Raw genomic sequence first — 16,042 nt, forward strand, 5'->3', positions numbered from 1 at the left:
CAGAAAACAATGCGGGTGTAGAAAATAGCGTGGGTGTGCAGAACAGCGCGGATATTCAAAACAGCGCAGGAGCTCAGAACAACGCGAGTGTTCAAAACAGCGCGGGAGTGCAAAACAGCACAGGTACACAACAAAACCCCCAACATATAGTGATAATGGAAGGTCCGAAGGAAAAATTGCCTAAATTTGATGGTGATGAAGCAGCTGATCCCATTCGACATTGTAAAACATGTGAAACGATTTGGAGGGCAAATGGCATAACAGATACAAACGAATGGATCCGACAATTTCCCGCTACCCTACGAGGTGTTGCGATTGATTGGTTTACTGATGCTGATCCACAAAAATTAAACAGTTGGGATAACATTAAGAAGGAGTTCATTGCAGAATTTCAACTTTTGCATGATGATAATGAAATTGTAGCAGAGATATTCAATACCAAGCAAAAGAGGAATGAAACAGTACGGGTCTTCGCCAAGAGATTGAAGGACTTAATCAGTAAAATGGAGAATAAGCCGGCAGATGGACTCCAGAAAAGATGGTTCATTGAAGGCCTTCACCCGAAGCTGCGGAAAAAGATGAAGATCGTGCCACCATCAACATACGAGGAAGCGTACAATCAGGCAATGAACCTCGAAAGTGACCAAAAGACAAAGAAAAAGAAGAAGAGCAGCTCGTCCAATTCTTACGACAATGCATCTTCAAGAGAGGATAGCAACAATGACGAGGGAAGCAACAGGAAGGTCCGTGCCCTCCAGAAGGATATGATGCGGATGATGAAGGAATTCAAAAACATGAACAAGGAGACTAAGGGTAATGACCTATGGTGCACGGAGTGTAAGAAAGAAGGCCATACGAAGGGATCCTGCCCGAAAGAGCAATTTTGTGAAATCTGCCAGATCTTGGGACACTCGGTAAAGGAATGCCCTTTTAATTTGAAAACAAGGACACCGCAGCAAGTGTTCCTGTCATAGGAGGCATCCCCGTCAGGAGGGAACAGGAACACCAGTACGGAAGGTGCCACATCGGGTGGATACAGAAACAACCGGCTCGATCAAAATAACAACAATACAAGCGAAAGGAGTCGAATTCAGTATGATGCGAATGGTCGACCAATTGTTCAATGCCGCGCATGCAATCTGTGGGGTCACTTCGCTCGAGAGTGTACAACGGCGAACACACCGAAGTTGTTATGCAGATGGTGTGGACCTGGTGATTATGAAGATGCTAAGTGTCCAAAGTCGGGAGTAAACTTGATCACCGTCGGGACAGAGGAAGAAGAGGTTTTGGCCATCACACGGCAGCAAGCGAAAGTGTACCCCGACCCAGCGGAAGAAAAGAAGAGACTGGAGGAAGCACAGGTAGAGATCCAAAAAGCAACACAGGCAGAAACGGCACGACTGAAGGACACACCGAGTACTTCCGTACGGAACTGCGCAAAACAGAACATTGTACGGCAAATTTTGCAAGTCGAAATACCCGTCAGGATAAGTGATCTGTTGCTCACTATGCCTCAGCTCCGATCGACACTCACAAACATCGTTCCCGCTGCTAAACTACCAGGAGAAGATGGAAGGGAGCAAGAAAGTGGAGCAAGTACAGCGGACAAAAAGGAGGAGAGTGGCGCAAGTGCAGAAGATCTGATGTTGTTAGCCCTCATCCGAACGCCATCCGGCAGTCGTTGAAATGGGAATTCTCGGGACTGTATTGACGGAAACAATTGTGGACAGAGGGTCCGGTGTCAATGTGTTGCCTAAAGACACTTGGAAAAAGTTGGGACAGCCGACATTGTGGCCACCTACCTTCCAATTGTTAACAGCCGATCAACATGGAATCAAGCCATTGGGAGTACTCAGCGCAACCAATGACGATTGGAACACAACCGTTCCTGTTGGACTTTGTCGTGATCCCACTGAAGCGGAGAGGATATGATGCCATTCTCGGTCGGGGGTGGCTGATACAAGCCAAGGCAAAGCACGATTGGAAGAAAAATACTTTATCACTCGAAAGCAAAGGCCGAAAGTATGTCATCGATCTACACACTCAGATGGTTGTAGAAGAAGCTCTATCGTCGGATTCTGAAGGAGAAGACAATGAAAGGAGACAGAGTATGGAACCCGATCAGGAGGGAGTCCTACGATTGGAAGGAGATGACGATCTAGATTCAATAAATGGTCTTTACCACTGGCAGATAGAGGATTACGAGCTCTTTCCAAGTTGTAATATGCTAAGGATCGACGAAAGTAAGAAAGAAGAAGGAAATGAATGTTCGAAGGAACACAGAGAAGCCGAAGGAGGAAATGAATGTCTAAAAGAACACAGAGAAGCCAACGGAGGAAATGAATGTCTGAAAGAACATGGAGAAGCCGAAGGAAGAAATGAATGTTCGAAGCAACACAGAGAAGCCGAAGAAGAAAACGCAGATATGACTGAAGCTGAAGGACAAAACATACAATACAAATCCAAAAGAAGGAAAGATTCTACTGTACGAATGCGCAGGAAGAAAGTATTACGTCGAACCACAGATATAACAGAAAGGTACCGGCAGCAAGGAAGGCACATGATACGGTCTGCACAAGCAACAAAGAGGAAGGGTTCAATAAAAGTTGTAGCAGTACAGAGTGAATGTGTTATAGATGGACAGAAGGGGCAACTGACGGAGTCCATGGTAGTGAACTTCGAGAACAAACTGGGCGATATGGAGATGACACAGAACAGGCGTAGCAGGTTTCAACTTGGACAGTGGAATGAGATCAAACCAGGCAAGTTCAAAGTTAAGTGGGTCGGGCCGTATCAAATCCGAGAAGTAGGGGACAATGGAGCAATAGAATTATGGACTTTGGATGGACAGGAAGTGCCTCAGGCGATGAATGGCTCGAAGCTGAAGGTATACCACGGCCGGAAGACTTCTGCATCAGAAAATGGCCTTCAGGAGACCCCTTCGTCATTGCAAACCGACGGTGACGACGGTCGAAGGGTAATCTGACTTTGCTATTCTTCCTTTCAAAAATAAATAAAATAAAATATATATATATAAAGTATCGTACGATTTTTGGAAAGTACCGTACTGTACCGTACGGTTTCATAATTACAAGGGACAACACCGTACGGGTTCTCATCTGAAGGGAAACGGAAGTAACGTACGATTTTTCATATCTGAAGGAGGGTGTACGGATTTTATGTTTGCAATACGGTTTTTTAAGCCAACGTACGGATTTCATGTTTGCAGTACGGTTTTTAAAGCCAACGTACAGATTTCATGCTTGCAGTACGGTTTTTAAAGACAACATACGGATTTCATGTTTGCAGTACGGTTTTTAAAGCCAACGTACGGATTTCATGTTGCAGTACGGTTTTTAAAGACAACGTACGGATTTCATGCTTGCAGTACGATTTTTAAAGACAATGTACGGTTTCTATCTTCAAAGTTTGTGTACGATTTTGCTGTGGTACGATTTTTTTTTCTTGCACTGTACGATTTTTAAAAGTTGTACTGAAACCACCGTACGAATTTTGATAGCCTCAGAAGGTTAACGCACGGAATTTGGTACGAATTTTGATAGCCTCAGAAGGTTGACGTACGGAATTTGGAGCCAAATTTTGTTATTTTCCATCGTACGGATTTTGAAGACTTGGTGGGATATTGCAGTACGGCTTTTCCAGAAGATTGAAATAGTGAAGACGCCTTCAGAATTGTTTCATCAAAACCCGTGTGCGTGGCAGCTCTAGGAAGGAGGCATCCATATGCAATCAGCAGACAGTGTCAAGATTGAAGCCGTACGGATTTCATCACAGAAGGGTGACAGGAGGTTTTCTATAAAAAAAAAAAAAATTTAAAAAAAACGATGACAGAATCAAGTTGTTCAGAATGAGTGACAGATGATGCCAAAGGAAAGGGGAAGCATCAGTGATTGCCAGAGGGAGCGCACCCGGGGCACTGCCCCAGGACCCCGCAGGGGCGTTGCCCCCTGGACCCCCAGTTGTGGCGGATATCAATCGTGGGAGTCTGACCAGTTGAGAAGACTTGGAGCTGCGGCAGGCATGGAGTGTCTGTGTATCAGAGGCACTGAGAGTAGGTGTTGGCCGTGAGGCTGTCTTGGTGGATGCGTAGAGAGCTCGGGAGGAGCTGATCATCCAATTGGAGGCAGTGCAGCGACACTTGGTTCAGTGTACTCAGAATTGGAAGGCAAAAAGCGGCACAGGTGGCTATCAGGGTCACATGTCAGATTGGCTAAGGTGACGATGTTGAAGACCAGTTAGTCAGTCAATGTATTTTGGTTGTTGATTTGTCTCAGAGATTTTCTAATAGTCGTCAGGAGACGACTTTTCTTTTTGGGGGGCATGATGTCGTCGGTAGAAATTGTGTATCAGCCGATGGGTCCCTTCGGAAAAGTTCTTGTTATGTAGCCAACGGGTAAATAGTTTGTAGCGGACATAATGTATCTGGCCGACGGACTCCTTCGGGAAAGTTCTTCGGAAAGTATTTATAACCTCTTCGGGAAGCATTGTATTCATCTTATCATCAGATATTATCATGGAAGCATAATGTAATGTTCTGGTTTATGCGAATAATAAAGAGAAGTGTTCTGCTGTTCAAGTTCGTGTTCATTATCTGTGTGCAATTCTTAATTAACTTATGCGGTAAACAGTAGATTTGTGTTTGCTTTCTCACATTTATCATGGCCTCTTAACCAATCACTAAGGGGTGCAGCACAAGCAAAATTTTAGTGGATGGAGGCAAAGCAACAAGAATTTGAGGAATTAAAGAAAAGACTATGTTGAGCATTAGTAGTGGTCTTTCTAGATTTGCAACAATCATTTGAAATAGAAATAGATGCATCTGATTATGCTCTTGGTGCTATACACATGCAACATGGACCTCTGGTTGCCCACCATAGTGAAATGTTTTTTAATATAGTACGTAGGTAATCCACCAATGATAAGGAGTTATATGCCACTGTTCAAGCTTGCAAACAATGGAAGCATTATATGCTGCAAAAGGAAATTATTCTATATATGGACCATAAACCTCTTCAATTCTTGCAAACGCAAGGGAAGTCATAGAATGATAGACATCAAAGGTGGTTGGCTTATCTACAGCAATTTCAATTCAACATTTCTCATTAAAAGGAAAGCAGTAACAAAGTGGTAGATTGTTTGGCTAGGCCTCTAATTACAGGTTTGACAATGGTATTAGATTCATGTGGCCATCAATCAATAACTTGGGCTCAACTATAAGGTAATGACCTTGATTTTACTGACACTTATGATTAATTATTAGGAGAAAAGTGTGTCTCTGATTTTCACTTGCAGGATGGGTTGCTTTGCCATGAGAGTCATGTATATTCCCACTAAAGAAGCAAAGAGAATGATATGAGAAGCACACTATAGTTATGTTGTAGGCCATTTTGGTATTGATAAGACTATTGGTATCTTTCAAAAGTGTTTCTATTGGCCAAAAATGAACCTTGATATCATTTTATACAAACAAGCTTGTGCAGTCTATGCAATCGCAAACCCAACAAATTGTAAGTTGGATCTTGTTGATGTGAGTTTTGTTCCACAACATGCAAAATCACACATTCAATTCTTTGGAGTGAAACATCGACTACTCAATCCTCTCTTGATATAAGGTCATCTATCATGCTAATCTTGCAAAGTAAGATCATGAAATGGTTTCAAGGTTCCTTCCATTGTGGATACTTGCTCACTGAAATACTGTGATTCACTAGTAATCACTTAGGGGACTTACGCTATTCATTCAACGGATATCAAGTCTTGCACTTATAAAGATTTGGCTTCACAATGTGTAAATATAATATAGTTTTGATCTTCTAGCTTCTACCTCAACTTAGACTTAAACTTTACCACTACTACTTCTAACTATGAATGCAAGGAATCATGGATGACTTGGAGTGTGCTAGATGTGGCTTAATCGATAACTCCACCCATCTAGTGCAAGCTTCTATGGAACACTCAAATGGTAATCAAATCAATATCCCCTCTCCAACCCCATCAAATGGATGCAAACTAAAAATTGAATATCAACTGAATTTAAGTGTTTTCAATCATCAACTTACCATGCAAGGTACACTTACAATCAGCAAGAGGCTAGTGGCTTGTATTTGTTTAAGTCATTCAAGTAAACGTCCACAATTACTTTTATTCAACTAAACTACTTCATCATGAAAAAAAACTACTCCAAGTGAGATATTGAGGAGACCATGCAACACTTCTAAGTAATATTATGTAATTCACCATGAAGAACCAACAATGAACTATCCACTACTTTGATAAGCATTATAGCAACAATTTGATCAAGTCTCTCCCTTAGCTAGCCTATTCTATTTCTAGCTCTCTATTGATTCTCCTCTAGTCCAATAAATCTAAATTTCTAACCCCTTACAAATGAGAAGGCCTTAGCCTTTAATAGTTGCTCTATCACAATGAAGGGCCAAGGTTGATTGAAGACAAAGGGTCGTAATTTCTTCCCACAAACCCTAATTAGGGTTGCCAAATTTACAACTAATTACATGAGGCCATCAATTCATGGGCAAATAAGAAAATTACAATGATTTTCACAACCAATGAGAAAATAGGACACTTGGCATACTGATTGCTTGTGCTTGGAACTGGAATTTTCTGATTGCAAAAAACAGCTAGGTGCCACATCATTTCCCTTATCTTGTAGATCTATTTAATCACATGCTTAGAGTCTTGTCTTGTACAATTTGTCTCTTAAAGCTGCAAATATTTCATGTTCGATTGTTAAAAAGAAACTCTTGATTAACTCTTTAACTCCTTGAAGATTAGGCCAATGTTCCTTTTCAAATCTCACCCACCATTGAAAGTTTCCCTCAAGGTTGGACTTGAATATGTAGCTTGAACTTGTAAGCTTGATGTAATTTTTTATTGCATTGGTGCTCTTGAAGTTGATTGCACTTGATTGTACTCGAGGATGCCTTCATGTAATTGGATTTGTCTCGTGAACTCAATCTCGTATCCTTTTGACTCTTTTTGAAGTGGTGAATTCTTCATGCACTTGGATCCCTTTTGATCTTGACTTGGATTTTCCTTAGCTGACCTTGATGTTTAATCATCTTCTCGTTTGGAAGTCTTCGAGTTTGAACTTGGAGCATCCACTTGCAATCTTGAAGTTTTGATCATCACCTTGACATTACTTGCATCTTTCCAAGCCTCTTCATCACTGAAATCAACCTTGCAAAACATGAGAGAGAGAGGGACGGAGAGAGAGAGAGAGAGCACTTTGACTTCCTTTTATATGAGATGTTGATCATTCTAGCATATAGGAATCATGGGCTCAATCACATATGGTCAGAGCTGCCTTGTAAACTTTGAGGAAATAATGTTAGCTAATCAAAATATTGAAACTTTAGATGCCCAAGGCCTACTTCTCTTTTAATCTTCTGTCATGCTACAATGGCAATGTGCTGCTACAGGCAGAAAAAAATCGCTGCCACTATAGCCTTATTTGTTACCTTCTCAAGGAGGCAATTCACTGCTGCAGACTGATGGAATTCACTGCTAACTAGGATATAGTTTGCAGGTATAGGCAGAGATGATTTGTCTTGACATGATGTTCAAATAAAATGGTTTGAGGCTTTCCTTTATAGGCGATTAGGACAGGTTACTCAAGAAGGCCGACTTTGGCTTTGTTAGCCAATGAAAATTTAATTGAATTTAATTCGTTCCACTCCCCATAAGGGCTGACCTGCAACAAGGAAATGAGATTTTGTTTTATTGCATTTTGAACCATCCATTAAGGCTGACCTTGCTACCCAAACCTTGAGGCAGAAATTGCAGGTCCGTGGAAATTAAATTCCCAAGGAAGGGCAGAATCCACCCTCTCTTAAGAAATGCCTTCAATTTCCAATTTCAAACTTGCCCCTATCTTGGAAACACTACCGAACCTTGCCTTACGATTTCTCCAAAATTTTGCAATAAAGAAAAGTGTTTAGGTGATGTGAAGTTTAGAATGTTTAAGGTCAGAAAAAGCACCTTGATGGGCATAAATTCCCAAAGAGGGGCAGAATCCTACGGTTGATAGGAATTAATTCCCAAAGAGGGTTTCCTTCCAACGCCTGATGGGAAACTTCAGTTAAAACTTTATCATTTCATGTAAAACTCCACCCAATTGAGTCGTCCCCTTTCAGATTTTGCCAAGTCTTCAATGATGTTTTTTATTGGCACCAAAGATCTTGAAGTGGTGGAAGAAATCTACCTTAGTTGGGAACTATTTCCCAAAGAGGGTCAAATTCTGACCCTTAATTGGAAAATTTTCAAAATATGACCATCTTCCACTGAAAACTTCAATGCTTCAGTCATTTCTTCTTCAACTTTTCCCAAGCTCTAACGAATTTGGGTTGATGCAAAGGATTTTGCTATTTTGAGGGGGCTGAAATCTGCCTGGTTAGGGAATTATTTCCCAAAGAGGGTCAAATTCCGACCCTTGATGGGAATTTTATGTTTTAGCTCAATTAGATTTTGCCAAATTTGAGCCCAAAAACTTACTCATTCGCGCTCTTTCACTCACACTCTGAGTTCTTCATCATCTCATGCCTTGAAGGCTTGATTGGAGGGGGCGGAAATTAGGGGAAGTTGATAATTATTTCCCAAAAAGGGGCAGGATCCGACCTAGTTTAGCAAATGTGCTCGCTGTTTAACTCTCCATTTCAACACTCAGTCATTTTTAGATCAGGAGGCATGAGGATTTATACAAATATAACGTTTAAGTATTTCCTTTCTTATACTTTTAAGTTATATTTGTATAAATACTGTCAGAATGTTTGAGATAGGTTTCAGCTTCATAGGATTTATAAAAACAAATTCCAGATTTTGGAGCTTTTCAAAAAACTCTAGACTTAGCCAAATTTTAGGGTTCAGCATGCCTTTGGCAATGTTACCTCCTTGAACCTTTCTTGACTTTATAAGGTCAAGTTGAAGCTAGAACAAGGATTTGTGAGGCCTTAACTCATTTCATCCCAAATCCCTTGGTTTCCATTCCATGATCTTGACATGCTTAACTCTTGCTCACACCCCAGACATTCATTACTTCAAAATTGCTCAAACTCACTCTCGGACTTGGAGACTTGAAAATGTTGCCAACTAAAACCACCTAAGACCACTATTACTGTTGCTGCTAAAGCAGAAAAGGGGGTCCCCATTTGCAATGGGATGATGGTGTGAAAACCTCAAAACAAGTCTATATTTACCATCACCTATTCCTGATAAATTGTGGCAGTCAGTTTCAATGGATTTTATGTCTAGACTTCCAACTACCAGACAGTAACGTGATTGTGTATATGTGGTGGTAGATAGGTTTTCTAAAATGGCTATCATAGCAGCGTGTGAAAAGATGATTTCTGCAGAAGAGACTACCCAGATATTATTTTAACATGTTTGCATTCATTTTGGTTTGCCAAAAAGCACTACTTCTGCAAGGGATAGCAGATTCATCAACAATTTTTGGTCTTCATTATGGGCTAGAATAGACACAAAGTCCACAACATTCCATCCTCAAACAAATGGTCAGACAAAAGCAGAAAATCAAATGATTATTCATATCTTACAAATGTACCATTCCAAGCATCCTTGCACATGGGATGAAAGCTTACCCTACGTACTAGTTACAACCGTGCACTCCATGGTACTACAGGACATAGTCCATTTGAGGTTTGTCTTGGGTATCAGCCATTAGCACCAATGGATATAGCATTACATTTCTGCAATCTGATAGTCCATTGAATGTTGACAAGGAGGCAGATAAAGCAAAAGGATTCATTGATAAGATCGGATGCCTACAACAACAAGTTCATGAGATTGTGGAGCAGAGCAATAAGAAGTATAAGGATGGACATGAACAGCACAGGACTCCTCATCAGTTCCAGATTGGTAACAAGGTATGGTTACATCTTCAGAAGGAGAGTCTTCAAGGACCAAACAGAAAGCTTTGTCCTCTCCGTTATGGCACGTATACCATTGTGAAGCAGGTTGGTGAAAATGCTTTTGAACTTAATTTGCCACCATTTTTGGGGCTGCATGCAGTTTTCAATGTGGAATTGCTACGACCGTATTTTCCTCCTTTGTTGGATATTTCCCAAGCTGCTGAGCACATTCAAGCTACAGAGTTGAATTCAGGTACCATACTCCACTACAATATGACAATGTCACTGAAGTCATTCTCAAGACTGCAAAAACAAAACATTTCTCTTTATCGGGTGGGTCAAGCTGGGCAACTGGTTAACCAAGGAACAAATGGAAGCAAAAATTCCTCATCTGTTGTAACAGATTAGTACAATGGGGCCCATTGCCTCTCAAGGGGGAAGGTATGATCCAAAGTGTCTAGGGATGGGTCAATAAATTTGACTCAAAAACTATGCAGTTGAATCCTAATAGAAATATCACAATTTGACTTTGCGCAGAAAAACATATCCTTTTGGAAAAACAAGTCCCGGTGCTTCACCCCTGTGAGCATCACCTAGATCCAATGAGTGCTAAGTGTTCCATTTATTCTCATGAGAGATGGATTCATGTTGAATCACTATTCATGAAACATGGGTCAATGAGTTTGACTCAAAATCACACAATTAAATCCTAATAGCAATATCACAAAACCTATGCTCCACGGGGACGCGTCCCCTGCCTCTGTACCCTAGTACCCGTACCAGGTACGAAACGGGGACGCGGGTACGGATTTTGGCCGTACCCTGCGACGTCCCTTTTTTGAAGAATTCAGAAACGTCTCCAAAACGGCCAATTTTTTTGGGCAGGAAACTTGGGGACGGCCAGCAGTATCGGGGACAGTTTTGCCGTCCCCTATCCGTCCCCGAAACTGCTGGCCGTCCCCTTTTTTCCAGTCAATCTGGTAAAGGCAAACCATCCCCAAAAAAACATTTTTTCCTAATTTTTGTTGTTCGTGTGGCCCCTAGTCATCTTAAAGACATAATAACAATATGCAACCCATATTTGGTCCATTAAAACACTAACTCTTCTACTCATTTTTCGATTTAACATACTTGCTAAGAGGAAGGAAAAAAACATAAGAGCAGTAGCAGCAATGAGCAAAGATTGTGTTTAGTGAGGCAAGACTGCGTTTGGTATTTACTATTTACCAACTATTTTAGTTGGACTTCTCTTTATTTCATTCTGATTTCAGCATGATACTTGAAGCCTTTAGGCATTTTAATTTTTGCTATATATGTATGTGATATTGTTATAATGGAAGCACTTAGTATTTGCCATTTGATAACATTCCATGTATTTATCTTCTAAAATGTCTATGGTGAATGGTTTATCAATGTTATGATATACATATTTGAATTTTGTCTCTATATTAAAAAAAATCCCCTATGTTTTTAATCGCCGTCCCCTGATGTCCCGTCCCCTAAATTTTGGCTTCGACCCGTACCCGTACCGGAAACACGTCCCCGTCCCCTAAAACGTCCCCATCCCGGAAACTCCGTGGAACATAGCACAAAACATATCCTACTTATCAATTGATGAGGTTGAAGGGCTTTCTAATGAATGGTTCATAAGGCACAACACTTGGTGAAGGTTTTGCAAATGGGGTTGCAAGCAGAGTAGGTTTAAACATGGAGGAAACTCCATAGTTGAGCACGCTCAAGCTAGAGTAGTACTAGGATGGGTGACCTCCCAAGAAGCCCTAGTGCTTCACCTTCACGAGCATCACCTAGATCCAATGAGTGTTAGGTGTTCTATTCATTCTCATCAGAGATGGGTTAGTGTGAACCACTACTCATGAATCATGGGTCAATGAGTTTCACTCAAAAACTACACAGGTGAATCTTGATAGAAATATCACAATTTGACTTATTGTGGAAAAATATATCTAACTTATCAATTGATGAGCTTAAGGGGCTTTCTAATGAATGGTTCATAAGGCACAACACTTGGTGAGGGTTTTGCAAATGGGATTGCAAGCAAAGTGGGTTTAACCATGAAGGAAACTTCGTAGTTAAGCGCACTCAAGCTGGAGTAGTATTGGGACGGTTGACCTCTTGGGAAGTCTCGATGCTTCACCTCTATGAGCATCACCTAGATCCAATGAGTGTTAAGTGTTATATTCATTCTCATGAGAGATGGGTTCGTGTGAACCACCACTCATGAAACATGGGTCAATGAATTTGACTCGCCTGATAGAAATATCACAAATTGACTTGCTGTGGAAAAATATTATCTACTTATCAAGAAACAATGTTTGAAGTTTTTCGTCTACTTTTTCCTCTTCTTCATGCTTAATCAGTTTTAAATCTGAACTCATAGTCAATATTATAAACGACATGTCTATGCATCTCTGTGTGTTTGATTTATCCATTTCAGGTCATCTGGGTGGCAGTTTTCACTTCACGTCTCTTTGTAATCTGGTGTTCCTCTTTTTAAATTCTCTCTTACATAGATGGGAGACAACAAGAAAAGAGCAGTGCACAACATTGAACTCAAAAAGAAGTTGAAAGTTTTAAGAAAAATTACCTCCGGCCACTTGGTAGCAGTAGCATACTGTACACTAATGGCCAAAATCCCATAATATACCACAGGCTCACCAGAACTTGGTTCATTCTAAAACCATCGTCTCCTTTTAGATTTAGAAGCTTTTGCAAGAAGTACAAATCCCTATTCTGCAATTTTGACCAAAAGATGAGAAACAATTAAGGAAAATTAGAGGTTACCACATAAAGTGAAGACATTGCTTATAATTTCCTTTTGTTTTCCTCATCAATGCAAATTCATTATTTTGCACAACTACATGACCATGCTTTCTAAAGGAAATACATCCTCAAATTCACAATCTAAGCCTTGGCAAGGCAACAATGTTGTAAGTTCTTACCCAATGCAAAGTTTGGTATTAAAAACAGTGTAAAATATAGCTTTTGGGGAAAAAATTGGTGCAAAATATTTTCAATATCAAGCCTGTTAATTTTCAGTGCTTTTACATCATAACTTTTGATACTGCAAGTAATATGTGTAACATAAAAACATATAACAGATTTCTGTTCTATGGTCATTCTCTGACCATTTAAAGAATACTTAATATTTCAATTAATTATAACGAAGTGAAGACATCCTTTAAGAGATTTTTTTTTCCTTTCTTCATTCATTAAAAATCCATTACTTGACTTCCACCTGCCATCTTTCTAATAGAACAGCTACCAAAATTCACAATCTAATCCTTGGGGAGACAACAATGTTCAAGGCCTTGGACAATATAAAGTGTATTAATTAATCTTCAATCATTTACAAATATTATTTGAAAATTCAAGTAATATGTACAAAATGCGAAAATGAGAACTTCTATTTTACATTTCTTCCCAAAGAATGTATAATGATATTTAATATTTCAGTTAATTCCAGCTAGAAAACAAAAATAAGATTAGTCTCGAAAACATATTATAAATTTTGTAAATTTTAAACAAATTTCAAATTCTGATACTTAAAACAATAAAAACAGGACATTTAATTATGAATTACTAACTTTGAAAGGCAGTGGCAGGCACATTTATGTTTATTGTCATTTTTGCATCAAACATCATATTCTGTGATCACAGAATAAAAAAAATTTTGCGGTATCCTTCAATGGTATGTTTTTATCATTATGTGATTGCATATCGTTCCATTGCTGCACTTTTTCAGCAGAATAAAACAATGCTAGATGCTAATTAAAGCAACACAAAATAAAGGAGTAGACGTTGCTTTGTCAGGCATAAGATCACCCAAACCAATCCATGAAACCCTACAAAATTAGGGCTTATAAAAGATTCGTGAATTCTGTTGAGACAATTGCTTCATGTCATCCCCAATTAAAACTAGAATTTCCTTGTCAAATTCTATATTGTCTTGAAACTATATTGAAAAATAAGTTGAGCTAAAAATAAAAATTACAAATGAAATTATTGATTTCACAAGTGTACTATCAGGACTTGTCAGCAGACTATGGTAAAGAAGAGACACTTAAGATTAGCTGATTAAAAAGATAAACACTTACGATTACATAAGTCAATCAATCTCACATATATATCAATATATGGAATTCAGGTCCTGCTTTGTAAATCATTTACCAGGCCCACCGATGACCAAGTCTGAGAAGTTCAATATCTTTATTTCTAATTTGTAATGATACATCGTCAGCAATTAACAAGTGATTGTTCCTTTTCCTTTAAGTGGAAAGTGGAAAATAGTTTTGCTACTTCAAACTGATAGGCCTACACCATCAGCCTACAATTAATCAAATCTCTTTGTTCTCAAAAAAATGTGCACGAGCCAATCAGGCATGCACTTGACACAACCAGGGTTAAGTACATTCACACTAGATAAATAGGAAAAAGAGCATGTCATATTCAATCACTCGAGTATACAAGTGCATACACAAGACTTGATTCAATAGGCTTCAAGACAACATTACTGGGTTAGAGTTCTGAATCTTCGAGTTAAAAAAGCATATAACCTGCAGAGGATTAGTACTGATTTTTCAACTCTAAACAAAGGTTTCACATGATAAGTAGGAGATAATTTCCACAGCAAGTCAAATTATGATATTGCTATTAGGATATAACTGTGTGATTTTGAGTCAAACTCATTGACCCATCTATTTATTAAATATCCTGTTTTATACAACATCGGCCCCACAAGCAGCTGATGGGCAGTTCCTCTCAGTATAGTTCATGTGATGAACCTTTCTCAATTTCAACGGGTGGGCAAAGGACTGAATCTGAAGGGTCCGTACTCGGCCTACTCGCTAACTAGTAACGAGTATCCAATTAAAATTAAAATCTTTAGTCCATAGATCATACTGGATCCCCTTTTGGGTTGCCTGATTACTTTTTGGGTTGCTTGATTACTTAAACAAATCAATCTTACTTTTCTATAGAGTCTCAAAGGAGTGTTGGTCAGATCTCATCAACGGGCAAAAACAACGAGGTGTTGGATTTAGGTTTCCCTATAACCAGTTGCTTTCAGTTATTATGCTAGATATGTGATTCCATATTTAATCCATAAATTGTAATGGATCGACTCCCAAATTTAGACCATAAATGGCATTTTGAGTACACAACTAGGTCTGCATTATCAGAACCTTACAATCAGATGAACTTCAAGACCAAACATCTTCATGTTTAATTCAAGTCGCGAAGAAACATAAGGCTTAAATTTATATCGTCATCAAAACATCTTTTTACTAATTCTAGTAAAAGTGCTTCTTAAAAGATAGGTGCAAGGGAAAATACCGGGGTTTGATTGGGAGAAAGGACGAACACATAGAAAATAAGCCCTGCCCACAATCCAAACAGCAGAATGGAAGTCGTCCATTCACCTCCGCTGCCATTATTATTACTGTTATTCGTGTCAGGTGTCCTTTCATTAGAGGTGCTTCGGCAGACATTCAACAGTCTTTTCTGCTCTGGTAAAGCGAACAGAGAAGAAAATCTCAATTTTTTGTAGGTTAAACAACTTTTAAAGGCGGAATGTGTAGCAAATTTGATTGTGGGTGTATGCGACAAATTATGTGGTAGTTTAGTAGAGCGAGACAATGCCGAATATTGAAGCAATGCATTCTTAGAATGAGAGCAGACTGGAGAGTGTGGATTTGTAAATGCTGCAGATATTGGCCTTGACCAGGCCACGAAGCTCTGCATCAGATGAGGTGAATTCCACACCACACATCAGAAAAACTCGATTACAATCTTCATATTATACTTTTACATATGATTTCCACTCGTATTGCTTTCGTCCTTTTCCGTTGCCTTGAGCATGGCATGCCTTACCATTAACGATCTCTGTGGCCGTTTAAAGGCCAAGAGGATCAACACGAACTTTGTTTTGTGTTCTGGAACAAAATTCCCCATCCCTAAAAAGTAAATGTATGTAAAGCATTATAAAATATATATTTGAAAATTAAATTCTCTTCTATGATGTGCAGATCTCTATATAATGGAATTTGATTCTTATGGTATCAATTTTGAACTTTCTTTCAAGATAGCGAAGCTTTTTTTCACCTATCAAAATGTAGATG

At 39.3% G+C, this 16,042-nt stretch overlaps 1 protein-coding gene across 2 annotated transcripts in view; it reads right to left on the minus strand.

Annotated features, from left to right (window-relative positions):
- LOC149570119 (uncharacterized) overlaps positions 1–15,704 on the minus strand; it is a 38,315-nt gene extending 22,611 nt beyond the window's left edge. For both annotated transcript variants that reach the window (XM_089822780.1, XM_089822779.1), the window contains exons 1-2: positions 15,258–15,704; positions 12,511–12,656 (exon numbers count right to left, since the gene is read on the minus strand). In XM_089822780.1, the coding sequence (XP_089678906.1) occupies positions 12,511–12,656; positions 15,258–15,665 (554 nt within the window). In that variant the 5' untranslated portion in view covers positions 15,666–15,704. The remainder of the gene's footprint in view (positions 1–12,510; positions 12,657–15,257) is intronic.
- Positions 15,705–16,042: the final 338 nt, after the last annotated feature.

The sequence above is a fragment of the Cupressus sempervirens genome, chromosome 3 (assembly GCF_028749045.1).
Source record: "Cupressus sempervirens isolate cs-2001-9-10 chromosome 3, ASM2874904v1, whole genome shotgun sequence".
Lineage (NCBI taxonomy): Eukaryota > Viridiplantae > Streptophyta > Pinopsida > Cupressales > Cupressaceae > Cupressus > Cupressus sempervirens.